Source organism: Myxine glutinosa, chromosome 13 (assembly GCF_964187855.1).
Source record: "Myxine glutinosa chromosome 13, kmMyxGlut1.1, whole genome shotgun sequence".
Classification (NCBI taxonomy): domain Eukaryota; kingdom Metazoa; phylum Chordata; class Myxini; order Myxiniformes; family Myxinidae; genus Myxine; species Myxine glutinosa.
In genome coordinates this window covers 4,031,140-4,059,080 of record NC_136273.1, presented here as the reverse complement: position 1 = coordinate 4,059,080, position 27,941 = coordinate 4,031,140, and the positions used below count along the sequence as shown (strand labels likewise).

The 27,941-nt window shown below is 44.0% G+C and overlaps 1 protein-coding gene across 4 annotated transcripts in view; it reads right to left on the bottom strand.

The window, feature by feature from the left end:
* LOC137438516 (homeotic protein female sterile) overlaps positions 1-27,941 on the bottom strand; it is a 169,480-nt gene that overhangs the window by 59,131 nt on the left and 82,408 nt on the right. For all 4 annotated transcript variants that reach the window (XM_068133622.2, XM_068133625.2, XM_068133624.2 and 1 more), the window contains exons 13-16: positions 4,606-4,934; positions 4,404-4,514; positions 3,317-3,430; positions 233-297 (exon numbers count right to left, since the gene is read on the bottom strand). In XM_068133622.2, coding sequence (XP_067989723.2) covers positions 233-297; positions 3,317-3,430; positions 4,404-4,514; positions 4,606-4,934 — 619 coding nt within the window. The remainder of the gene's footprint in view (positions 1-232; positions 298-3,316; positions 3,431-4,403; positions 4,515-4,605; positions 4,935-27,941) is intronic.

Genomic DNA, 27,941 nt, shown 5'->3' with positions numbered 1-27,941 from the left:
GCATCATGGTTGGTTATGGAGTGTAGCGATCAATGTGTTAGTCTTCAACCAGAATACAAGCATGTTTGGAGGTCACATTAAAAACTACTTTCATCGCTTGAATAATATCTAAAATTGTTGTTGTTTAGTTTAATTTAATTGTGAGGACTATGTATTAAAGGTGTATAATTTACTGCAAACAGAGAAGTCATCGAATATTCCCTCAGTATTACACACAAGTTAGCAATGCTACCTGAATTGGGTCGAGGGTGGTTGGCATTGTGGTGGAAGGAGCAGACGTCATCTCAGGCTTCACTTCTGTAAGGCAGTGCAGTTTTGGATATCATTGTGTAGGTGACAAATGTACTCCACTGCAAGGAATGGATAGCTGCCTCTTTAACAACGAAAAAAAAGTCCCAACTCGAACGGCACTCTTCGACGTCACGACGTCGACCGATATGCCTCCGCCCACATTATTATATCATTATGCATACTTGAACCAAGTTTGATTTAAATCCCTTCAGCTGTTCTCAGGTATCACAGTTTTACCTGAAATGACATCTGACCTTTAACCTTTGATGCTGAAATCTAATCAGTTCATTGATGCATCATAATATATACTTACACCAAGTTTGGTCAAAATCCCATCACTGGTTCACAAGTTGGAACAGTAACAGAATTTTTACGGGACGGGACCTCTGACCTTTGAGCACTGGACCCCATAATCTAAGCCGTTTATCTTTTACATCATCATACATACTTGTACCCAGTTTGACTTCGTTCAGTACAGCCGTTCTTCAGTTATCGTGGTAACGAAAACCTATCAAGGAGCACGGACAAATGGACAGCCCGAAAACAATGCCTCTGGTGACTTTGTCATAAAAACTTCATGGTGGGCACACAGGCATGATACGACCCAAGACGTTACCCGAAGGGAGTCCTCTTTCTACTTCACACCTGCCCCTCAACATTCTTTTTTTAACCTTTGCAGAACTAGTGATATTTTTGTTAAACATTTTAATAGCACACGATAAAAATTTACTTTTTCATTTATTTATTTATTGAGCAAAATGATCTGACATTAAATTTCTTTGTTGGACAAAGTATGTTAACCTCTAGGTTAATCAGCTAAATTAAGTGGGTAATTACAGTCAGGTGTTTCAATCAATTTGAGTGAATTTGGGTGGCCCTGCCCTATATGAAAAACATAATCTTTGTTCATCACCATCAGTGTCTGGTTTGCACCACACGTTTGTGGAAGTGTGTCATGCCCTGATCAAAAGAGATTTCTGAGGACCTCTGAAAAAGAGTTGTCGATGCTCATCGGTCTGGAAAGGGTTACAAAACAATTTATAAAGATGTTGGGCTCCACCAATCCACTGTCAGGCAGATAATGTACAAATTTGAGAAAATGCAACACCATTCTTACTCTTTCCAGGAGTGGTCGTCCAACGAAAATCACTCTAAGAGCAAGGCGTACAATAATCCAGGAGGTGACAAAGAACCCCAGGGTGACATCTAAGGATTTGCAGGCCTCTCTTGCATTGGCTAACGTCATTGTTCATGAGTCCAACATCAGGAAAACACTGAACAAGAATGGTGTGCATGGAGGAAACTACTGCTCTCCAAGAAGAACATTATCGCCGTCTCAAGTTTGCTAAAGACCACTTGGATGATCCAGAAGGCTATTGGAGAAATGTTCTGTGGAAACCAAACACTGCATTCCAACATAAGAACCTCATCCCAACCAGGAAGCATGGTGGTGGGAGTATCATGGTTTGGGGCTGCTTTGCTGCCTCAGGACCCAGACTGCTTGCCGTTATTGATGGAAACATGAATTCTGGATTGTACCAGCAAATTCTACAGGAGAATGTCAGGGAATCCATCCGTGAGCTGAAGCTTAACAGAAAGTGGGTCATGCAGCAAGACAACGATCTGAAACACAAGTCTACAACAGAATGGCTGAGGCAGAAGAGATTTTGTGTTTTGGAATGGCCAATTGAAAGTCCAGACTCTAACTCAATTGAAATGTTGGGGCAGAACCTGAAATCAACAGTTCATCCAAGAAATCCCACAAATATCCGAGTTTAAGTAATTCCGTAAGGAATAATGGGCCAAAATTCCTCTAAGCCTATCTGCAAGGCTGATCAAAAGTTATAGGAAATGTTTGGTTGAGGTTATTGCTGCTCAAGGGGGTGCCACCCATCACTGAATGTAAAGGTTCACATACTTCGTCCGACAAAGAAATTAGAATGTTGCATCATTTTGCTGAATAAATAAATGAAAAAGTAGATTTTTGTTTGTGCTATTTGTTTAATCATGTCCTCTTTATCTCTATTATTATGACATAGATGAAGATCTGATAACATTTGAGGTCAAATTTATGCAGAAATACAGAAAATTAAAAAGGGTTCACAAACTTTTTCTCACCACTGTGTATGTATGTATGTATAGAAAGGGAAAAAAATGAAAAAAGAGTGCAGAAAGGAAAAAGGGGTACCTATGTAGTACAACTGTCTGTTAGAACGAGGTAATAAGTCCACGTCGTGACATAAAAAGTCAATGACTGACATCAAGTACTGTACATGTTCTTCGACATTTTTGAGAATGTTAACCAAAAAATATCCTCGTATTTTTATACTTTTCACAAAATATATCTTTGTATTTTTATACATCATTATTGCTCAAGGAATTGTGGTCCTATCTAGCAAGACCACAAACAGAATGTGTTTTCCGTCTCACAACAGTGACTACAAAATCAGTCGAAGAGCAAGATTATTGATCGAGGGGAGGGTGGGTGTGACGGCACAGTGGTGCACATGTATATATATACACAGTGGTGTATCACATGGTGGAGATAGCTGGAATCAACGATAGCAATCAAAAGCGGGGCCTTCCTGCTTTCACTCGGCCATCCACTGTGAATGTGGACTCTGGTTTTAAACAAAACAGCATTGCAGGACCACAACTAATAGAACAGAGGACCAAGTAGGAGTGCGTAGTGAGTGCTGTTTAAGAGTTTGCAGTGCTAATTTCACATGGCAGGGGACTGCTGTGCTGCACGAGCAAGTACCCCATAATCTGTTCATCATCAATGAATGTCCTGTAAATTTATAACAAAGAGGACTGATAGTCTCCTAATATCATTGCCAAGCATGTGCTATGTGTGCAAACTCTAACAAGTGGGCTTTATGCAGTAAACAACAAAATCAGTGGAGGGTGTGAACATTAAAAAATGAAAACCCAAAATACCAATGCAAGGTGAGGGGTGTGGTTCGTGTATAGCAATTTCAAAGGAAAAGCAAAGCAAGAGAAGCAAGTAAGGAAGAACTCAGACCTGAATCCGAATCAGACTCTGAGGAGCTGGAACTACTTCCGCTTGAACCTGAGCCAGAGGAGGAGCTAGATGATCCGCTAAGTCGAACTCCAGCCTCCCCAACATCTCTTCGCTCTGAAGGAATAGCGGTGAGAAGAAAAGAAAGAAAAAGCTCAAGGCATTATATGGCAAACTTTAAAAGATTGCATGAAATAGTCAAGATCAAACACAGCTATTAACACGATGAAGAAAACATCAATGACATGCACATCAGGCCTGATGTAGAGAAAGGAACAGGATAGAAGGACAGATCGATAGATGGGTACAAAAAGAGATCGAGATAAGACAGGCTAAGATAAGATCGGTAAGACAAAGAAACGAGACAAAGAGACGAGACAAAGAGACGAGACAAGGAGACGAGACAAGGAGACGAGACAAGGAGACGAGACAAGGACACGAGACAAGGACACGAGACAAGGACACGAGACAAGGACACGAGACAAGGACACGAGACAAGGACACGAGACAAGGACACAAGACAAGGACACGACACAAAGAGATGAGACAAAGAGACGAGACACTGAGACGAGACAAAGAGACGAGACAAAGAGACGAGACAAAGAGATAAGACAGATAAAGATGAGAGAGATGAGAGAGATGAGACAGAGATATGACAAAGACATAAGACAAAGAGAAGACAAGGACATGAGACAATGAGATGAGACAAAGAGATAAGACCGAGATAACAGATAAGTTGAGATGAGACAAAAATGAGACAAAAATAACAGATCAGACAAGTAGATAAGACAAGGAGATAAGACAAAGATCAGAGAAAGATAACAGATAGATTAAAGAAGTCGATAAGACAAGGAGCGAAGACAGAGATAAGACAAAGATAAGATAAAGATAACAGATAGATGAAACAAGGAGATAAAACAAGGAGATAAGACAAGGAGATAAAACAAGGAGATAAGACAAGGAGATAAGACAAGGAGATAAGACAAAGATAAGACAAAGATAACAGATAGATGAAATAAGGAGATAAGACAAAGAGAAGACAAAGATAAGACACACAAAGACACATGACAAAGATAAGATAGACAAGCACCTCTTTTGCTTTTCTTGGTTGTATACAGCTGCCCACCGCCATCAAACAACTTTCGCTCATTATCCTTCTTGCAATCCTGCCCGTCATCTTTTGTTTTTGATAGCTTTTTGCCTGGTAGGAGAAAGGTGTAGTTGAGCACAAACTGCAGTAAGAAAAAGGTCCACCACTACGGCACAATGGACAGTGTAGGAGCAAAACTTGCCAAGGTGCTTAGATGATTTTTTCCGAAGGCAAGAGGCGACGTATCTCTCGAGCTCGCGTAACGTGGAAGGCTTCAGAGTCTCAAAGTCGATTTCGATTTCGTCTGGATTTGACTCACTAAGCGATGGCTCACGAGACTGAATAATGTTCACAACAAAACCCAACTTGTCACCAGGTAACCGGTTGATGTCCAGACTTAGTTGCCGTTTCTCGTCGTATGTCATTGGCCGTGCATCCTCTGTACCATCCGGCAGCGTCGTGGGAACGTTTGGTATCGCATTCAAGCTCGAAGCTCCAATCGTCGAATCCAACTCTTCTTTCTTTATTGGCCTGATTTCCCCATAACAATCACAAAAACATCAACAAAAAATTATCATCTGCAATGGCAATGAAGCAATGTACATACGTTTCAATGACAGGTAGTAACATTATTGGGTCCAGAAGCCATTGGAACAGAAGCAAGACAATGAAAAGCAGAAGGATGCCAACAAAGGAAGTGAGACACAAGATGAATAATGTGAGGAGAGGCTTCAGTGGAGTCCCAGATGAGAAGGCAGGTTTAAGAAAGATCTGTATAGATCAGAAGATGGTGCACTCACTGTGGAAGGCCAGAAGGGAAAGGAAAATATGATGAAAATAAGGCTCGGCAAGCTATCTTCAATGATCCATTTCACTTTGCTAATTAAAAAGGGTATTTCAAAAGCCAAGGTCAGGAAAGTTAGATATCTCATGAGATGATCTTGAGGAATGCCAATGAACACTAACTCCGATGCAGAAAAAAAAGACAAGATATTGCATAAATCGGTGGTTCAAAACCAGGAATACGATATGATGCTAACACAAACACATGAAACAGCCAGAATTGTAAGAAAAACTCGAAAGTCAACACCAGGTCCGACAAGGGTCCTATATCAGCTACATTACTGATATGGAAATCTGGGTATTGGCTTAATGGTTAATGTGGCTGGCTTGAGATCCTGAGTTTGAGCCCTTGTCGTGCCATTGAAATAACACCAGGTGGGTTTACTCAGACTGTCATCCTTCCGAGGTCAGCAAAATGAGTACCAGCTGTCTGCTAATGGGGTCATTGCATCAGCAGCACAGCTGCGAAAAAAGAAAATGATGCAGCCAAGCAGCCACAGGCTGAATATGAAACCACCACTGCTCTGCAATGTTCGATTGATTGTCTGTCCTGACATATATGGGCAACATAAAAAAGGCAGCATGCCAGTCTTGTGATATAGGTGGTGAAGATCATTTACATTTCCAAAGAGCAAGACAACCCTCTACCCTCAGAAGAGGCAGGAAACAATATATCTCTACTCTCAAACCTGTCTCCCTCCTTCAAATCCTAGTGGCGTCTGGTCAAATCTGTTTCTGGTGGTTGTTCCCCCCCCATCCCCTCCCTTACCTCAACACAGCTGACACCACACGTGAAAAAGCTGAATGCCTCAACTCCGTATTTGCCACTAAATCCTGTGTTCCAAAACCATCCCTCTCCGTACCCACCGTACCCAGGCGTACCCAGCTGCTCCTGGACTCTGTGTCCTCTCCCGACAAGGTGGTCAAGTTTCTGTCAATCCTCGACTCTGATTCTGCAACTGGACCAGACGGCATCAGCCCATGGGTCCTAAAATCCTGCTCTGCCACTCTATCTCACCCTCTCTCTGTTCTCTTCACCCTCTCTTTTGCTCAATGTCATCTGCCATCTGCTTGGAAATCGGCAACATTACCGCTTTACACAAAAAATGTGCAAAAACAGATCCTTGCAACTACAGACCAATCAGCCTGCTCCCAATAATCAGCAAAGTCATGGAATCAATCATTGCTTCAGATATTAAATCCTTCTTCTTCTCCAATGGCTTGATCTCGGATCATCAATTTGGGTCCAGACCAGGTCACTCTACTCTACTGTCTACTCGACTCTCGGACATGCTGCTCCTGCTGTCTCAACAATGGATGGAGGTTATGGGTGATACTGCAGAAGTTTTTGGGCATGCTCCCTCGGAAAATTTAGCAAAATACATTTCAAAATATGCATTTTGGGGTGTGATCTTGTCCAAATTGTAACAACAACACGATGCAAGTAAAAACGGTTTTATTTCACCTGAACACCCATTGCTGGGAAGATTATTTTCAGTTAGTACAGTCAGCATTTCATTCTGATAAAAGAAATGAATTCTGAATATCAGATACCTTTCCAGGAATTTTGAAACATTAGTGGGCCCATTCACGGTCTTCTCGGTCTTCTCGGCCTTCCCCGTCCTCTACTTCCTTCGACATTAATTTCCATCACTCTACTCAACCAGTCACTTTCATCCTTCCTCAACACATGACCAAACCATCTCAAGTTCCTCTTCACAGCATCAATCACAGGCTCTATTCCCATCATCTTTCGCAATTCATCATGTCTTCTTCTCTCTCAACGATACTCCACGCATCCACCAAACCATTCGCATTTCCACCCTTTCCAGCCTTTGTTGCTGCTCTACGTTCATTACCCATGTCTCACTCCCATAAAACACAACACTTCTCACACATGCAGCATACACCTTTCCCTTCAGCTTCAACGACACTCCCCTCCTCGTCAGCACACCACTCAGTTCCCGAAACTTCTTCCATGCACTTCTCACTTGAGCAACCGTTGCCGAGTCTGATCCACCTTCTCCATTCAGCATGTCTCCGAGGTAACAAAATGTTTTCACTCCTTCCAGCTTCACGCCATCTCCAAGATCAAACTCAACATTTCCTCCATCTGCAGCTCCCTCTGTGCACACCTTACACTTGAATGTAGCTGCCACACTGGTTAATGACCCTCTCAAACCACTACATTTTTGATGAACCCACTCAGCGCACATTGTACATTGAATGGAATTCACTCCGACACCCTTCCTGCACACAGCACACGGCCACTTCCCAGTTCTTTCCACTTCACCACATGCTTTACCACTTGCCATCACCTTCGTTTTTCCGATATTCACCTTCAGACCTTTTGTCTCCATACATTCCTTCCACTTGTTCATCTTCTCCTTCAGTCCATCCATACTTTCTGCAATCAACACCAGATCATCTGCATACAACAACTCCCACGGTAAACCCTCCTTTACGTTCTGAGCCAGCACCTCCATCACAGCTACAAATAGTAGTGGACTTAGTACCGACCCCTGATGCACTCCCACCTTCACCTCAAACTCACCACTGTTCCCGTCCTTCGTCCTTACAGCTGTGTGCGTTCTTTTGTACATTGCCATCACTACTCTGATCAACCATTCCTCCACTCCTAACTTCCTCAATGCCCATGTCACTACTTCACGTGGAACCCTATCGAATGCTTTCTCCAGATCAACAACCCAAGAAACACCTTCTTCCTCTTCTCCATATACTTCTCCTGCAACTGCCTCACAATAAAAAGCGCATCTGTCATTCCTCTTCCTAGCATAAATCCAAACTGCATTTCGTCAATCTTCACTTTCTTCCTTATCCTCCTCTCCAACACCCTTTCCAATACCTTCATTCCATGCTCCAATAACTTTATCGCTCGATTCGAGCCACAATCCAGAGGGTCACCTTTCCCCTTGTATAGAGGGACGAGGGTACTCAGTTCCCAATCCACTGGAATGCGGCCTTCTTTCACCACCAGATTGCAGATCTCTGTCATTCTCTTCACACCCCAATTTCCCGCTACCTTCAACATATCTCCCACAACTCCCGTCGGCCCTCCCGCTTTTCTACTCTTCATTGCTTTTATCGCTTCCTCAACTTCCTTCTTGGTTATCTTCTCTGCCGGTCCTAAAACTGGGTTACTCTCTATGTTGCCATCCCATTCATTCTCTGCATTCAACAGTATTTCCATATATCTCTTCCATCTTCCTTTAATTCCATCTGGGTCCACAACGATTTGTCCCACTTTATCCTTCAAGCAACTCACCCCCATCACATCACACCTCTCTTTCGGTATCTGCTTTGCAATCCTGAATACCGCTCTCTGACCCTCTTCCACATCCAAGCGTTCTCCGAACATTTTCCTGCATGCCTCCTGTGCCTTTTCTACCTCTTTCTTTGCAGCCTTTTTGGCTGCCTTATAACTTTCATGCTCTGCTGTTTCTGCTCCGTACCCTTCGCCTTCTACCACTCCTTGAACTTCTTCCTCTTCTCGTCAATCTTCTTTCCAACTTCATCATACCACCACCATGTTTCCGAGTGCCTCGGTGGTCCTTTTGTCCATCCACATACCTCACCAAACGGCTCCCAACAGACTATCTTTCATTGACTCCAACCACTTTCAAGCTCAACCACATCATCCTCTACCATACTCAGCCTCTCTTTGAATGCCTCCCTCACTGTCACCTCTTTCAACCTCCACACCTTCATTCTCGGTTGGTACTTCACCCGCCGAGCTCTCCTCGCACCTTTCACCCTTATGTCGCAGACAACCAAGTGGTGCTGTGAACAGCCTCCTCCCCCGGGATCACCTTTGTGTCCCGGAGGTGCCCCCTATCTCGCCTACGCACCAGCAGGTAGTCAACGGTTGTCGTCGACCCACCTGACGTGTATGTAACAAGCTTATTATCCTCTTTCTGTAACTGAGTATTACAAATCAACAAATCAGCTCCATCAGCAAACTCCAAAATCCTTTCACCTTCTCCATTTCTCACACCATATCCGTAACCCCCATGAACTCCCTCAAAACCGTCCATACTCCTTCCCACATATCCATTTCGGTCTCCTCCTACCACAACAACTTCCTCATCTTTCACGTTTTCTATCAGCTTCTCTATAGGACACCAGAACTTGTCCTTCTCTTCATCGCTCAGATCAACCTGTGGAGCATATCCATATCCTTGCAGGGAAAATGGCCTTAAAATGCCTGTTGTTGTTGTTGTTGTTTGTGGTGGGCCCATTGGTCCAACTTTTCATTGGTATTCACGGCAGAGTAGCATGCCTACCTGGTGTAGAGTGCTTGAGCATTAGCTTACCTTTCACCAAACCCAGATATGCTTGGGCCAGGGTGGGGGTGGGAGATTATGCGTTCGGTATTATTATTGCCAAATTAAACTACTATCATTATTATTGTTACCTCCGCCACCGAAGGTGGATGGAGGTTATGTTTTCACCCCTGTCTATCTGTTTTTTACTTGCAAAAGTCGAAGATTTTTCAAGTATATTGGTTGGTCTTGTGCGTTATTACATGGCACAAAAGGTCAACATAGGCGAAAGGTCAACATAGGCAAAAGGTCAACCACTTTCTTCTAATTTCTACAATCCTCAATTTTCATCCGATTGACTTGGAATTTGAATGGGATTTCATATCAGCGAACTGAATTTAACCACCAACTATTTTTGAGTTCAAAAGGTCAAAAGGTCAACACAGGCCAAAGGTCAACCACTTCTCTTCAAAATTCTAAAATCCACAAGTTTCATCCAATTGACTTGAAATTTGAAAGGGATTTTCATATCAGCTAACTGAATTCAACCACCAACTATTTTTGAGATCAGCATAGGCCAAAAGGTCAACATAGGCCAAAGGTCAACAACAATTTCAAAATTCTAAAATCCTCAATTTTCATCCGATTCACTTGAAATTTGAATGGGATTGACATATCAGTTATCTGAATTCAACCAACAACTATTTTTGAGGTCAACATAGGCCAAAGGTCAAAAACTTTTTTCAAATTCTCTAAAATCATCAATTTTCATCCGATTGACTTGAAATTTCAATAGGATTTGCAAATATTGTCACTGAATTCAACCAACAATTATATTTTAGGTCAACATTGGCCAAAAGGTCAATATAGGCCGAATTTCTAAAATCCTCAGTTTTCATCCAATTGCATTGATATTTTAAGAGGATTTGCATATCTGGTCAGGTCAATGAATTCAACCCCCAACTATTTTTGAGGTCAATATAGGCCAAAAGGTCAACCTATGCCAGATTTCTAAAATCCTCAATTTTCATCTGATTGACTTGAAATTTTAAGAGGAGTAACATGTGTGGACACCGACTGAATTCAACCACCAAGTGGAGACGGTGGGAGGGATTTTCGAAGCTCCACACGGTCTCCACGTTTTTCGAAGTTAAGTCTGTTCACAATTGTATTTTGTCGAAACTGTATTTATCTTTCGGTGTGTGAAGTTATTGTGTGCAACTTTGGTTGTTTCTCGGTGTTTATCTTTCATAAATTGATCGTCTATTTGCCGTGTCGCGAGCAAGGCCTTTGCCGCGTCGCGAACGATTTGAAATCGAAGTTAAGTGATTGTTCCCATTTGTATTTTCGTTAAAACTGTATTTATTTATGGTGTTGTACGTATATTGTGTCCCGACGAAGATTTTTCGGTGCAAATCTTTCATACCTGTATTGAAAATCGTGTTAATTCGTGTCGTGTCTTGAGGCCTTGTACAGTGTGCACTGTGCAACCTTGAGGCTTTGTTTTTCTCTCAGCGGTCCGTCGTTTGTGATCCAATAACTTTCGTTCTCTGTATTCCCAGTCTTTTCACCCATAGCCTACTTCCTTGTGTAAACCTCAACGCAAAAAAAAAAAAAAAAAAAAAAAAAAAAAAACAACAACAATATTTCCTTCTCTGTTCTCATTCGTTTATTCATTCTTATTCGTTCGTTCGTTCTTCGACCACGTGTTTCTCCCCCATTTCCCCAGATAGTTTTCACTCATTAACCTTCAATGTTTACACTTTCCCCTCAAGTTATGTATTCCGTCATATTTTATAACACCTTTTTCTTCTTCTTCTTTAAAAGGCTGCTTTCGACTTGCTCACCAAATCAATTCATCCCAAAAAAAATATCCATCTCCTATAGTGCCTTTGTTCTACATTCCCTAAACTCTCCTGCACTCCATCCTTCATCCAGCGTCCTTAAACGTATTTTTAACTCGAAGGTCATAAGAAACTCATTTTGCAATAAATGTTCGTTTCCCATAAATCGTACACTTTCAAAAATCCAATCTCACCCCTCCCCTCCAAATCTTCCCCATAACCCCTCCCCTCCAAATCTTCCCCATCACCCCTCCCCTCCAAATCTTCCCCATCACCCATCCCTTTCAAATCTCCCCCCTTGCCCCCTCCCTCCTAAACTACCCCCTCACCCCTCCCCACCAAGACGCCCCCTCGCCCCTCCCCTCCTAGACTCCTGCCTCACCCCTCCCCTCCAAATCTCCCCCATATCCCATCCCTTTCAAATCCCTCCCCTTGTCCCTTCCCTCCCAAACTCCCCCCTCACCCCTCCCCTTCAAATCTCCCCACCCTCATTGCTTCTCAATTTCCCCCCTCTCACTCCCCCTCCTCAAAGTGTCCTCCCCGCTTCTTCCCCCTTCAAACTCTCACCTCCATCTCCGCCAACCTTCTGCCTCGCTCTTCCCCCTCCTCAAATAACACCTCATTGTGGCTCACCCAATCACCATCAAACCTTTTGTCCGCCCCATCCTTCCCTTTCTCCGAGCTATTCTGAAATCTCTGACACACCTTCAACAGCTCTCCCTACCTCTTCCACCTCTTCCACATCTTACCCTACCCCTCCTCCCCCCTGTTCTGTATCTGATGCTCCCCCTTCCTCTTCATTAACGGTATGGACCTCAAACATCCGGGGCCTTCGTTCAAACTTAACTGATCTCTCCATACAGGTTGCTTCTGTCAAACCAGACGTGATCTGCTTAACAGAAACTTTCCTCCTTTATGATGTCTCTGATTCCATAGTATCTCTCCCGGGCTACTCCCTCCTCCGGTATGATAGACCTGAGCCTCGTCCTGGAGGCGGTGTTGCTATCTTTATCAAAAACTCTCTTCCTCACTCGCCCTGCACTGCACTCTCTCCACCTCACCCCCAGGAATACCTCTGGCTACGGCTTCCCCTTCGCTCCCACCTCTTGTTCATATGTGTGTTGTACCGTCCACCAAACAGTGATGACTCCATCTACATCTCGCTGTCTGATGATATGGACCAACTTCTATCTACTCATCCCAACTCTCTCTTCCTCATATGTGGTGATTTCAACTGTCATCATGCCAGTAGGCTGGGTGTGGGTACCTCTCTCACCAGCCATGGCTCCTCAGCAAAGGACTTCTGCGACTCACTGGGACTGACACAATCTGTCAATTTCCCGACCCGGATCTCAGTCAACGGAACATCTTCTCTTCTGGACTTGGTTATGACTAACTTCCCTGAAAATGTCTGCTGCTCTTCTTCTGCTCCGATCGGATCATCTGATCATGTCCTTGTTAAAGTGGACATCTCTCTGACCATCCTCAGGGAGCCTGCTCAGCGTCGACGAGTCTGGCATTTCACTCAGGCCAACTGGCACGGTCTTCAAGCAGCCATCAATCATCTGGACTGGTCTCCCATCTCTACCACCTCTGACATCAACTCATCCTGGGAATTCTTCCAAAGTAAATTGCTCTCTCTCATGCACAGATTTATCCCATCTCGTCTTCAGTTGTCATACCCTTCCTCCCGTCCATGGTACACGGAATCTTGTGGTGAGGCTGTTGCCCAGAAACAACTTGCCTTTGGTCTCCTGGAAAGCAAATCCAACGGAAGGAAATCTCATTTCCTTTCACAAAGCCCGAAACAAGTGTGTGTCCACCCTCAGGAGAGCCAGGAAACAATATCTCTCCATTCCCAAGACCGAACTCTCTTATGTCTCCCTCTTCCAAATCCTGGTGGCGTCTGGTCAAATCCGTTTCTGGTGTTTGTTCCCCCTCCATCCCCTCCCTTACCTCAAACGGCTACACAGCTGACTCCGCACGTGAAAAAGCTGAATGCCTCAACTCTGTGTTTGCCTCTAAATCTTGTGTCCCAAACCCATCCCTCTCTGTACCCACCATACCCAGTCGTACCCTGCTGCTCCTGGACTCCGTGTCCTTTCCTCCTGACAAGGTGGAAAAGTTTCTGTCAACCCTCGACTCTGATTCTGCAACTGGACCCGACGGCATAAGCCCACGGGTCCAAAAATCCTGCTCTGCTGCTCTATCTCACCCTCTCTCTGTTCTCTTCACCCTCTCTTTTGCTCAAGGTCAACTGCCATCTGCTTGGAAATCAGCCAACATCACCGCTTTGCACAAAAAAGGTGCAAAAACAGATCCTAGCAACTACAGACCAATCAGCCTTCTCCCAATTATCAGCAAAGTCATGGAATCCATCATTGCTTCAGATATGAAATCTTTCCTCTTCTCCAATGGCTTGATCTCTGATCATCAATTTGGTTTCAGACCAGGTCACTCTACTCTGGACATGCTGCTTCTGCTGTCTCAACAATGGATGGAGGTCCTCAATGCCAAACAGGAAATTAGAGCTGTCTCCCTCGACATATCACGTGCCTTCGACACGGTCTGGCACCCCGCTCTGCTCACCAAACTCTCCTCCTTTGGTATCCATGGAAATCTCCACGCATGGCTGGCGGACTTCCTCTCTAGTCGTCGTCAACGTGTGGCCCTGAATGGGTTTCTCTCATCTCCTCTTCCTGTTCAGGCTGGAGTTCCCCAAGGCAGTGTTCTGGGCCCCGTGCTTTTTCTGGTCTTCATCAATGATCTCTCTGACTCTCTCGAAAATCCTCTCTATCTCTTTGCTGATGACTCCACTCTCTGCCGCTCCATTCCTCTTCCCTCAGATCGGCAGTCTGCTGCCTCCTCACTCTCTGAAGACCTGGACAAAATCACAGACTGGTCAAACAAGTGGAACATGTCTTTCAATCCTGACAAATCTCACACTCTTACTATGTCTCTCCGAAAAGATCGACTGGACAACCCTCCCATCTACTTTCTCAACAATCCTCTCCAAGAAGTTCTGTCGCTCAAGATTTTGGGTCTCACTATCTGCCATGATCTTTCTTGGGAAAACCACATTTCCAAGCTGGCCTCCAAAGCCAGTCGCCGACTGGGCATCCTCCGTCGTGCGAAGTCCTTCCTCGGCACACCTGAGCTCCTCACCACATACAAGGCTTTCATCCGCAGCTCAATGGAATACTGTTCTCCCCTATGGGCCGGTGCTCCTGCCTCACACCTAGCTCGGCTTCACGCTGTTGAAACCAAAGCTTTCAGAATTATTGGAATCTCCCGCGATGAAGCTATCTCTGAGGGCCTTTCACTCACTCACCGCAGGCAGGTAGGTGGTCTTTCTGTCTTCTACCGACTCCTCTCCGGCCTTGCACCCCCAGCTCTCTCTGTGCTCTGTCCCCCAAATATTCCTACAGGTCGCACAAGATCTGCCAGCAACCCTCTGATGGTTAAACTGCCGAAATCTCGGCTCTCTGCTCACCTTCACTCTTTCATTCCTCTTTTCTCCCGCCTCTGGAACAAACTCCCTCACTCCCTTCAATCCCACTCCTCCCTCCAGGTCTTTAAAACAGCTGTTCACCACCATCTCTTATCTTCCCCCATCCAAAACCTTGATCTTTTCTACCCCCGCTAATTCACCCCAGATCCACCTTGTTTGAAATTCCAACTTCTTTCCTGGAAGTCCTGGCAGTGTCCATATGTTTTATACCTCTCCCACCGCCCCCTTCCCATGCCCCCCCCCCCCCCCCCAAAGCCCTCGCCCTCTCTCAGATCTCTCGATGTCTCCATGTCTCTCGGTCCCTGCTCTCAAATGTTGTGTTTGTGTCCTTCCCCCTCTCTCCCCATCTTGTCTACCGCTCCCGATGTTATATGTTTTATGTGTCGGTTTGTCTTTCTGTGTGATTAATGTTCGCTCTTTCACGAGCCTCGATCTTGTATACAAAAAAAAAAAAAAAAAAAAAAAAAAAAAAAGGATTTTTGAGGACAACTTAGGGCAAAAGGTCAACATAGGCCAAATTTCTAAAATCCTCAATTTTCATCTGAATAACTTGAAATGTGAAGAGGATTTGCATATATGGTCACTAAATTCAACCACCAATTATTTTTGAGGTCATCATCGGCCAACAACTTATTTTTAGTGGGGCAGATTTGTGTAAATATCCATAAGGATTGTGGGTTTTGTGGTAAAAGCACCAAAATTGGCATATATGATGTTAAGGACCTACTAATTGATTTTAGATATAGTACCAAGCAGGATTTTTTCCGAGAAGCCCATAAAGTGGGAAAATCCAAAATGGCCACCGGGCGATTCGAAATATCTGTTAATTGTCATATCTTTATGAATAGTCAACGCAGAAACCTGAATGAAGTGTCTTTTTGTATGTTTCTGTACATGATGAATCCAATGGAACCATTATTTGCTTTGAAAAATGCATATAAATCAATAGAATAGTCAATTTCAGGTTGAAATTCAAGATCGCCACCATTCGATTTGTCGATATCTAGCAAATGTCATATTATACACAGTAATTCATATCACACCATGGATGAAGTGTATTTTATAAATTAGACAGTATACATATTTCAGCCACAGTCGCACCATCAATAAAAAAAAACAATAACATGGTTGTGATTTGTGTCATGCGGCACCCATACCGAGTGTCATATCTTCCCCAAAATATGTATATCGTATGAATATGTCTTTCCAAACAGGAGGAATACAATGATACCCTCACCTCATTGCATCATCGTTTGGCTTAGATTGTCCATCGTGCCTTGCAGGATCTTGTAGTAATTAGGTGTGGAAAAACGAAATAGGTTATTGTCGTTATAATAGTAATGTTTTTGTCGTTGTAGGTGACTGAACAGAAGTGACTGAAATCATGTCGACACGCAAGAAGTGCAAGCTTGTTCATAGAGAGACATTAAGATCACCTGCGGCCACAAATGAACCTATTGACTGGAGTCTTTGTGCTTTATGCCAGGAACGTTCAGACAAACCATTGAACTGTCCAGCCAAATCAAAACGTCCCGACGTCGGTGCTGGATATCATACTCTCGGTGATAACTTGAACAGTTTTCTCAATTTGGACAGCCAGCCATTACCTATCGACATAAGTAGGCTTGATGAAGGAGACGGTATTGGACACACACTGGCACGCAATCATGCCCAATGGCATGCATCATGCCGCTTGAAGTGCTGTGCCAGTCGTCTCGCCAGAGTTGAACTAGCTTCACTTCCAACTGCATGTACCAATACCCCTGGAGAAATACCATACATGTTAAGGCAGGCTGAACACAGAGATTCTCCAGAAGATTCAAAATGCTTCTTCTGTGATGAATCTGGAACGGAGATGGTGCCTCTGCATGAAGCGATGACACCAAAACTAACACATAGGGTTAGGCAATGTGCACTAAAAATACAGGATCAAAGGTTGATTGCGAAAATCAGTCCTCGTGACCTTGTGGCCCAGGAAGCGAAGTACCACTCAAATTGCCTTGTCAAATTATACAATGCCAGCAGCAGGAAGACAGAAGATGGTGTAAAGGAGAATATCGACCTAACATCTCATGGTATAGCATTAGTGGAACTTATGGGATACATAGAGGACACGAAACTCGGCAACAAGGCCATTGCACCAGTCTTCAAATTGACGGACCTTTTACAGCTATACACTGACCGACTGGTAGAGCTGGGTGTTGAGATAAGTGGGCGTATTCATTCCACTGATTTGAAAACTCGAATACTCGCAAACATGCCTGGGCTTCGTGCATACAAACAAGGTCGTGATGTCATGCTCAGTTCGATGACGATGTAGGGCATGCATTACGGGATGCATGCTTTGATGATGGTGATGATGAAGCTATTTGCTTGGCGAAGGAGCATGTCACTCAAGAGTGACTGTGCATTGTTTTCCAGACTGTACATTGCCTGTCAAACCCGTGACGGAGACTTGGACAATTTCTTCCAGCATGAGAATCATGCCTACCCTCCGTCATTGTCGCAGCTGGGAAAACTAAGGTTTGGGTCGAAGTCTGATCTTGTTGAATGTCTGGAAAGGTGCTGCACATCATGTGGGGATGCTCCATTAGTTGATGTCATCATATTGGATGGTGCTGCAATCATCAACATGCTCAGGCCCATTGGCATCAAAACGTTCCAAGAATATGCTACACAGGTATTTCTGCCTTATGTCAAAGCACAGCTGCGCAACGTGATGAGAATTGACATAATTTGGGATGTGTACCTGGAAGAGAGTCTGAAGACCACTGCGAGAGAGAATCGAGGAAAAGGTGTTCGGCGGCGTGTTGCACCATCCAACATGATCCCAGGAAATTGGCAAGAGTTCTTGAGATTGGCAGACAACAAGACAGAACTATTCGACTTCTTGGCACACCAGGTAAGCTTTCAGTATTTCACTGGCTTTAAAAAAAACCATATACAGACTTGGCATTTATTATGGAATAAATTTTTTTCCCTTGACTTGGGTTTACTTTCTTAACTCAGTATATCAATCTGGTGAGTTTCTTTTACACTTTGGTGATTTATTTGTTAAAAGAACCATGTCACTGATTGTCTGTCGCAGCAAGAAGTCAACAACAGGATTATATCACAAGTGGCATGGCAAAATGTACAGACATGTGCATTTGATGATTGGCTTCACAGTCAGGTATACAAGGGTTGTTGCGTTTTGTATTAGTGGAAAACAACTGCTGCACGTCTCCAAAAGTTATTGCCGCTTCCTCTGGAGATGGTCGGTCAACTCGACAATGCTGTTTGTTGTGGAGTGGTGGCTTTACGAAATTACGGCATGAAACAGCGTGCTATTGCTCGGCAGTATAGCATCACTCAAGGTCAGGTGTCAAAGATCCTGAAACGAAATGCTCAGAGGGGTGTCCCTACTCCAATACCGAGGCCAGGACGTCCCCGCAGAACAACAAGGAGGGATGATCGCCAGCTGCACCGGTTAGTCCGCAATGGCCGTACCAAGTCAGCTAATCGGCTTAGGGCTGAGTGGCAGCAACTGACAAATGTGCCTGTATCCAGAAGGCGAGTCAACCAACGACTGGTTCAAGCAGGCTATCGTGCCAGGCGTCCCCTGAGAAAGCCATGCCTGACCAGACAACACCACCAGCGCTGATTGCAGTGGGCCAGAGAGCACCGTCAAGGGCAGCCAGGACACTGGAATCATGTGATCTTCAGTGACGAGTCTAGATTTCTGGTCTATCGTCAAGATGGCCGCGTCCGAGTGCGCAGACAAGTGCATGAAGCCGACAACAAAGATTGTATAGTGCCAAGAGTCCAAGCTGGAGGTGGTGCGGTGACCGTTTGGGCTGATTTTCATGCAGGGGGCAAAACTGACCTGGTTGTTCTGAATGGAAACCTGAACCAGTTCAAGTACAGGGCCATTCTGGAAGAAACATTGCTTCCATTTGCTCGTGCAGCCTTTCGAGGAAACTTTGTCTTCCAAGATGACAATGCACGGCCTCATCGCGCTCGCATGATCCAACACTTTCTTGCTGACCGTGGTGTAGAGCATATGGAGTGGCCTGCCATGTCCACAGATATGAATCCGATAGAGAACTTGTGGGCAGAATTAATGTGTCAAATCGACCACTTGGCCCAGCAGCCGACCTCTGTGCGTGAATTGCAGCAGGCTATTGTCCCTGCATGGCAAGCGATTCCTGTCCAAACCTTGGCAAATCTCATGAACAGCATGCCTCAACGTGTAGTGCTCTCCTGAATGCTCGCGGGGGTTACACGAAGTACTGAACTGTAATTTTACTGTCCGTAATCCCAGTCGTAATTTAACTTTTGTGTTTGTTAAAAAAATTTTTGGCTAATGTGCAAAATAAAGAGATACTTCTGGAAAACGTACAGAAGTTTAACACAGTACTGTCCATGAATTGAGTTCGATATCAGTTTACATCACTTTCAAGGATCAATTTATTTGTTTCGAAATGTCAAATGTGGTTTTTGTTTCTTTTAAAGGTCACATTAACAAAATCTAGAATAATTTCAACATAATTCCAATGAACTTTTGGTTCTAAGACATCTTGAAAATTAAGTTCACCCCCTCAAAAAATATATTCCATATTAAATGCCAAGTCTGTACGTGCAGAATCGATTGTAAACTACACAATATCAATGACATGAAATTTAATCTAGCTTCTTTTCTTTGCCAATTTAGGTTGTAGAACATCTTTCTGCGGAAAAGGATGTGTATACAACATGCGGTCAGAATGTGCTCTGCACGAGAGTTCACCAGGACATCTCATCTCTAGCACCATGTACGCATGAGGAGGCAGACACACGGATGCTCCTTCATACAGTCGATGCAGCAAGGAGAGGGTATCGCTGAATCATGTTGCATACTGTGGATACAGACGTGCTCGTCCTGGCAGTGTCTACTGTGGCACGCCTTGAAAACACTGAAATTTGGGTTGCTTTTGGCACTGGAAAGCACCTGAGGTACATTCCTGCCCACGATATCGCCACTGAGCTTGGTAGTGAGAAGGCACGTGCACTTCCTCTTCCTATGTTTCACACCTTCACTGGTTGTGATACGGTGTCGTCATTCGCTGGTCGGGGGAAAAAGACTGCGTTCGACACATGGAAGTCCTTCACTGAAGTGACACCAGTATTCTCTACCTTGCTAACGGACCCGACGTCGCTCAATGATTGCATGTCTGTGCTCGAGAAGTATGTCGTCCTGTTGTACGACCGCACATGCACAGAATCTAACGTTGATTCAGCTAGGAAACACATCTTCACTACAAAAGCGAGGTCCATCGACACCATACCACCCACCAGAGGAGCACTGTTACAGCACACAAAACGGGCAGTATACCAAGGTGGACATGTGTGGGGACAGGCACTTGTCCGTTGTCCAGTACTTCCATCACCAGAGACATGTGGTTGGCAGAAGAGTGCCACACAGGGTTGGCAACCATTATGGACGGTATTACCAGAGGCAGTGGCATCTTGTTCCGAGTTGCTCAGGTGTGGGTGCCAGAAAGGTTGTAGGGGACTATGCAAGTGTGTTAGAGCTGCTCTTAAATGTACATCAGTCTGTCGTTGCAGTGGTAATTGTGACCACAATGAGAGCAACTAATAGTTGTTTCAATGTAACATAAACATCCACACTCGAGAAAAACCATACACATTTTCGCACTGAGGGAAATGTTTCAGCCAGAGTGTACTTATTAAGTACTACTTAATATCTAAACCCAACGTCCAACATGTCATAATCAACACAGAAGTGTGAATATGTTTAAGGCTCGACGCTGGGTAAATATTCTATAAATGAACCAGCAGAAACTTGAAAAGTGCAAAATTCATGGTGTTGTTCAAAGTAATCGGCAACAATGTAATGATGTATGGTATGGGAAGTGTTATTTAATGTATAATGCATAGAGTATATATGCATTGGATACAAATGTGTAGATCTATATAATATGTCACTTAGTTTGTGTGGTATTTTTTCCTCCATCTTAATATGATTTAGAATTTGCAACTCGTAGTATAAATGATAAAGTAAAGTCGACTGTTTATGTATCTGGTCGATATCATATAACTTGGCATTGCCATTGGTCACTATGAATTCAGCTTTTCTTAATTAGTGGTGCCATTTTGTCTGACATATGTGAATAAATCTACAACATACTTCATCCATGGTGTGATATGAATTACTGTGTATAATATGACATTTGCTAGATATCGACAAATCGAATGGTGGCGATCTTGAATTTCAATCTGAAATTGACCATTATATTGATTTATATGCATTTTTCAAAGCAAATAATGGTTCTATTGGATTCGTCATGTACAGAAACATACAAAAAGACACTTCATTCAGGTTTCTGCGTTGACTATTCATAAAGATATGACAATTAACAGATATTTTGAATCGGCCGGCGGCCATTTTGGATTTTTCCACTTTATGGGCTTCTCGGAAAAAATCCTGCTTGGTACTATATCTAAAATCAATTAGTAGGTCCTTAACATCATATATGCCAATTTTGGTGCTTTTACCACAAAACCCACAATCATTTCACAAATCTGCCCCACTATTTAGGGATTTCGCAATTATCGCGCTATGCACAACATATTTCTTGTTTGTTTGTTTGTTACTTGCAAAATCGAAGATTTTTCAAGTATATTGGTCGGTTGCATTTGTTATTCTGTATGTTTGTTTGTCTGTTTGTCACTCGCCTACAGGTCACAAATTATAAACCGATCGTCATGAAACTTCACCATGTTGTAGAGGTCGTCAGAATTGAGAAGACTATTGATTTTGATGTCAAAGGTCAAAGGGTAATCAGCAGGTCGTATTTCTAAAATCACCATTTTCATTGGATTGACTTGAAAATTGAACAGCATTTGTATAATGTCACTAAATTGGGAAACTAACTATTTTTGAGGTCAAAAGGTCAACTCAGTCAAACTTACAAAACCATCAATTTTCATCTGATTTGACTTGAAAATTGAACAGCATTTGCACATCGAGTCACTAAATAGGGAAACCAAATATTTTTGAGGTCAAGGTCAAAGGTCAACTCACGGTCAAACTTCCAAAATCATCAATTTCCATCTGAAAAATCATCAACCTTCATCCGATTGACTTGAAAATAAAAGCATTTTCATAGTGCCTCACTGAATTGGGAAACCAACTATTTCAAAGTCAAACGGTCAAAGGTCAAACTAATAAAATCAATTTTCATCTGAAAAATCGTCACTTTTCATCTCTGACCCAAGCTTTGATCAAGATCGTCAATTTTAATCTTGATGAAATGGACATTTTGATGGTCAATGGCAATCCTTTTTGGGGGAAAGGAGGGTGGATTTTGCAAGTATCGTGCTCTGCATGACATCTTCTTGTTGGTTTGTTTGCCTGTGAACAAGATATCTCCAAAAGTTGTTGACGGATTCGGACGAAATCTGGCAAGGACGAAATTATTAGATTTTGATGAAGATCTGAATATGGATTCGGATACGAGATTTATTTAATTTTTTAGTGATTCTTCACCATTGAGAGATAGGACTAAAACCGATACATAGCACGATATCGCAAAAAGTTATGGACGGATTTGGGCGAAACTTGGTGGACGAGTTGGTTTGGTGATAAGAACAAGCCGATTAGATTTTGGTTCAGGTCCAAATCCAGATCCGGCCTATCAGTGGATACAAAATATAAACTGTTCAGCCTGGCGGAAGTATCCGCTCTACTGAGTGCCGTTCCAGTTGTATTATTAGTATTAATTTAAAATGTTTTGTTGCAATATTATCATTGTTTTTTGGGGTTTGTTTTTTTTGTAATTACAATATCATGCCGTGGAAGGACCTGTTAAGCTGCTCTATAAATCCTAACCTGGCGCCTGTTTTAGATATATGGGAATTTTTCCGGATTATTTATAGTTACTAATCAACTCTTGAGATCATGACGATCATTCTGGTATATCACATTCCACATCAGAAAGCTCCAGTAGAACTCCACAAAAAAACATGACACTATACACACACACACGATACACACACACACGATACACACACACACGATACACACACACACGATACACACACACACACACACACACACACACACACACACACTACACACACACACACACATACACACACTACACCACACACACCTACACTACACGACACACACAGCTACACATTATAGATAGGAGAATAAACTAGAGCAATGCGACTGTCGCCTATATGCCTCTGCGTAGTCTCTGCCCATGACAATGGGTAGATGCCCTCGTTCACTGTCCTAAAAGTAAAAAGTTTGATTTAAATCACTCAGCTGTTTTCAAGCATCACATTTTCACCAACCATGACAGGTTTCACATCGATCGGTGAAGCTGTTTCAGAGAAGGGATTTTTAAAAAATTATCTGCGTTCAAGTTAATATGGTTGCCACACCACGTGACATATGACCTTTAAAAATGTGCACTTTGCATATGTATGGGTAGGGAATTACGTTTGTGAAGTTTTGTGTTGATCGGATAAGGTTCATTTTTCTATCCAAGATGGCTACCAAACCACGTGACCGGCGACATCATCATTTTCACACTATATGCAACAATGGTGTTAGATGACTGCACATCGGATTTTTATGTGAAAAAAGAAAAAATATTTTTTCACATAAAACGGCTTTTTTGCGCGCAAAAAAATTATTTTGCTATTTTTCGGAGGAAAAAAATATTTCGCCCTTTTTCGGGAAAAATAAAATAAAATGCCCTTTTTGGTCGAAAATGTCTGGCAACGCTAAAAAAAATTAGGGAATTTTTCGAAATTTTTAACTGCGATCGAAATTTTTAACTGCGATCGATCTCAAAAACAAAACGTTGCATCCACTTGCGTGCGTTGCGTCCCCAGCGTGTACAGCAGTGAGGCGGTGTACTACAGTGAGAGAGTGTACACAAAGTGTGAACAAGTCTCCTATCAAGATGAGTGCTGCTCTTCGTGACAAGTGGCTGAAGGAATTCAACACTGGCGGCGATGGGGCCACCTTCAAGTACGTGTCGAGTGACACGGCTTTCTGTCGAGCTTGTGAAAAGACTTTCCGGGCGAAGCAGAAGTCTGAGCTGGCCCAACATGTCCGAGGAGACCGCCACAAGAGCAACTTGGCCTTGAAAAAGAAGAGGACGGTCACGCAAGCCACCATGGGGGACTTTGGTGGTGGAAAGAGGCACAAGTGCGACGTCGTGGCTCAGGAGCTGTGCCAGGCCATGCTGGCCGCTGGCATCCCATGGTCGAAATTGGAAAACTCTGCCCTCCGGTCGTTCCTGGAGAAGCACATCACTCTCCAGATCCCCGATGAAAGCTGGATTCGAAAGCACTACCTCGACAAGTGCTACGACGAGGCCTTGGCGGGGATCCGTGCCGACCTCGGACAGCAGCCCATCTGGCTGTCCGTCGACGAGACGACCGATTCGGCAGGTCGATATGTGGCCAACATCATCGCGGGACGCTTGTCCAAGGAGGGGTACTTTCGTCCCCACCTCGTCCAGTGCATGTTTCTGGAGAAGACCAACTCCGGGGAGATCGTGCGCGCAGTCAATGACACGCTGCGCTATCTTTGGCCTGATTTCAAGCCGGAGTGCCTCAAGGTCCTCGTCAGCGACGCCGCGGCCTATATGATCAAGGCCGGCCATGCCCTGAAGGAACTCTCCCCGGACTTGCTGCATGTGACTTGCGTTGCCCACGCGCTCCACCGTGTCTGCGAGACAGTCCGAGGAATGTTCAAGGATGTCAACGACCTGATTGCCACGACGAAGAAGGTGTTCGTCAAAGCCCCGTCGCGTGTTGTCCTTTGGAAGGAGCAGCAGCCCAATCTTTCTCTCCCCCCGGAGCCCATTCTGACTCGGTGGGGGACGTGGATCGACGCCGCGCTGTTTTACACCGAGCACTTCGAGGCCGTCAAAGACATTGTGGACCAGCTGAACGATGACGACGCGATGGCAATCCGGAGTGCCAAGGACCTGTTCGGAAAGGCGGACATCAAGCTCAGTTTGGTCTTCTTAAATGCCCACGTGTCGTTCATCCCGAAGATCCTTAAGCAGCTGGAGGAGGCCGGCATGGAGCTGGCCAAGGCCTTCCAGCTCCTTGATCAGGCCAAGGAGGAGCTCGAAAAGATCCGAGGCTGCCGTAAGGAGATCCTGCTCACCAAGTTCAAGGCGGTGCTGCAGCGCAATCCCGACATTGGTGTGCTGAGGACAGTGGCTTTGATCCTGGATGGAGATCAGCACGGATCTGAGGTTGGTGTGCCGGCTGGAGTCAAGCTTGCCGACATCCCCCTCTTGAGGTACTGCCCCATCGTCAGCGTCGACGTGGAAAGGTCCTTCTCCGTCTACAGAAACGTCCTCACCGACCGCCGACACCGCCTCACCAAGGAGAACATTACCAAGATAATGATTTCAAACACCTACTTTAACCGTTCCTAAAAGGGTCTTGTCAATTTCTTCTAGTCCTCTACTTATCAAACAATGCGGTTGCAATAAAGGTACCTGAACGTCATTTTTTACCTGTTTACTAGCCCAGAGTGCTTAATGTTGTGCAGGAAAAAGCTTACCATTTTTTGTTCTTTTTTTGACTGATTTCTGAAAAACTTGGTAATAATAAAAAATTAATAAAACCGGGGAAAAAAATATTTCGGGATTTTTTCACATTAAAAAAAAAAAATCCGCTTTTCAAAACATAAAAGGCCTATTTTCTTAACATAAAAATCCGTAGTCTAGATGACATTTGTAAAGTTTTGCATCGATAGGGTAAACGGTTTCAGAGATATAATTATTTAATATTTTCCTTCAATCCAATATGGCTGCCACATCATGTGACCAATAATGTTTTCGTGATCATCTTTTAATCGCCATACCTAGTCAATGACACAAGTAAAGTTTCGAGTCAATCGATTTGGTGGTTTGGGAGATGTTTTTTGGGGGGGTTTTAGGTTTAATCCAATATGCTTGCCAAACCATGTGACCTATGATGTCATAAATTTAATATTTCAATACAAATGGGTCATAGATCATGTGCATGCAATTTCAGATTTTTAGGATAAGGAATTTGATTAAAACATTTTTGGCTGGTAGACCACTTCACCTATGATGTCATCATTATCATGCTTTTGTTCCCCATTGGGAGTACGTACTCGACAATGTGCCAAGTTTCAAATTTTTCCATTCAGAGGTTTCCGAGAAATAATTTTATTATTATTTGCGTTTAATCCAAGATGGCTGCCATACCATGTGACCTATGATGTCACAATTATCAAAAAACATTCTGCATGGGTGTCACTCCTACCATGAAAGTTTTGTCTCAATAAGACATGTGGTTGCTTGGAGATCGGGCAAAATGGAGATCGTCATGGGGCCCGCAAGGCTAACCCCCGCTCCAGCAGGGAAAATGGCCCTAAAAGGATCATTCATTCATTCATTCATTCAGACAGACGTTATCCTGGATGGCAGACATCTCATCACGGTAAGGCGCTTGCCAGCTTTTGTACCCGTATAAGTTCGACACAAATCTACATGGTTAAGAAATGAATCAGCATATCGGAATAACACCTCAATTCCCAATAATATCACAGCACATTTTTCTGATGACGAAAATACAAAAACCTCCGTATGAGTCATTACAAAAATACAGAGTTCCGTGCCATACGGAAGGAGTTTCACCGACGATGGAGGTCCTCAACGCCAAACGGGAAATCACAGCAGTCTCCCTTGACATATCACATGCCTTCGATACGGTCGGGCACACCGCCCTGCTCACCAAACTCTCCTCGTATGGTATCCATGGAAATTTCCACTCATTGCTTGCGAACTTCGTCTCCTGTCATAGTCAACGTGTGGCTCTAAATGCAATTCTCTCATCTCCTCTGCCTGTCCATGCTGGAGTTCATCAAGGCAGTGTTCTGGGCCCTGTGCTTTTACTGGTCTTTATAAATGATCTATCTGACTCTCTGGAAAAAAAATTCTATATTTTTGCTGATGATTCCACTCTCTGCCGCTCCATTCCTCATCCCTCAGATCGGCAGTCTGCAGCCTCCTCACTCTCTGCAGACCTGGACTAAATCACAGACTGGTCAAACAAGTGGAACACGTCTTTCAATCCTGACAAATCTCACACAGTCTCTCTTTGTCTCTCCGTAAAGACCATCAGGAAAATCCTCCCATCTACTTTTTCAACAATCTTCTCAAAGAAGTTCTGTCACTCAAGCTTTTGGGACTCACTATCTGCCATGGTCTTTCCTGGGAAAACCACATTTCCGAGTTGGCCTCCAAAACCAGTTGCCGACTGAGCATCCTCCGTCATGCGAAGTCCTTCCTCAGCACAGCTGAGCTCTTCACCACATGCAAAGCTTTCATCCGCAGCTAAATGGAATACAGCTCTCCCCTCTGGGCTGTTGCTCCTGCCTCACACCTAGCTCAGCTTCACGCTTCACGCTGGAATCTCCCACGATGAAGCTGATTCCGAGGGCCTTTCACTTGCTCACCGCGGGCAGGTTGTTGGTCTTTCTGCCGTCTACCGACTCCTCTCCAGCCTTGCTCCCCCTGCTCTGTCCCCAAAATATTAGTTCAGGTCACACAAGATCTGCCAGCAACCCTCTTATGGTTAAACTGCCAAAATCAAGAATCTCTGCTCACCTTCACTCTTTCATGCCTCTTTTCTGCCACCTCTGGAACAAACTCCCACACTCTTCAATCCCACTCCTCCCTCCAGGTCTTCAAAACAGCTGTTCACCACCATCTCTTATCTTCCCACATCCAAAACCTTGATCTTTTCTACCCCCGTTAATACACCCAAAATCCACGTTTTTCAAATTTCGACTTCTTCCCTGAAAGTCCGAGTCGTGTTCATTTGTTTTATACCGTGTACTCTTCCCCCCCCCACCCCAGCCCTCTCCCTTCCACAGATGCCTACTGTTGATGTGCTTCCCTCTCTCTCTTCCCCCTCTTCCATCTCTCTCCCCCATCGTCTCAAATCCCATAACTTCCATTGGAAACTCCCCTCACCTTCATCATCCCTCCAAATCTTC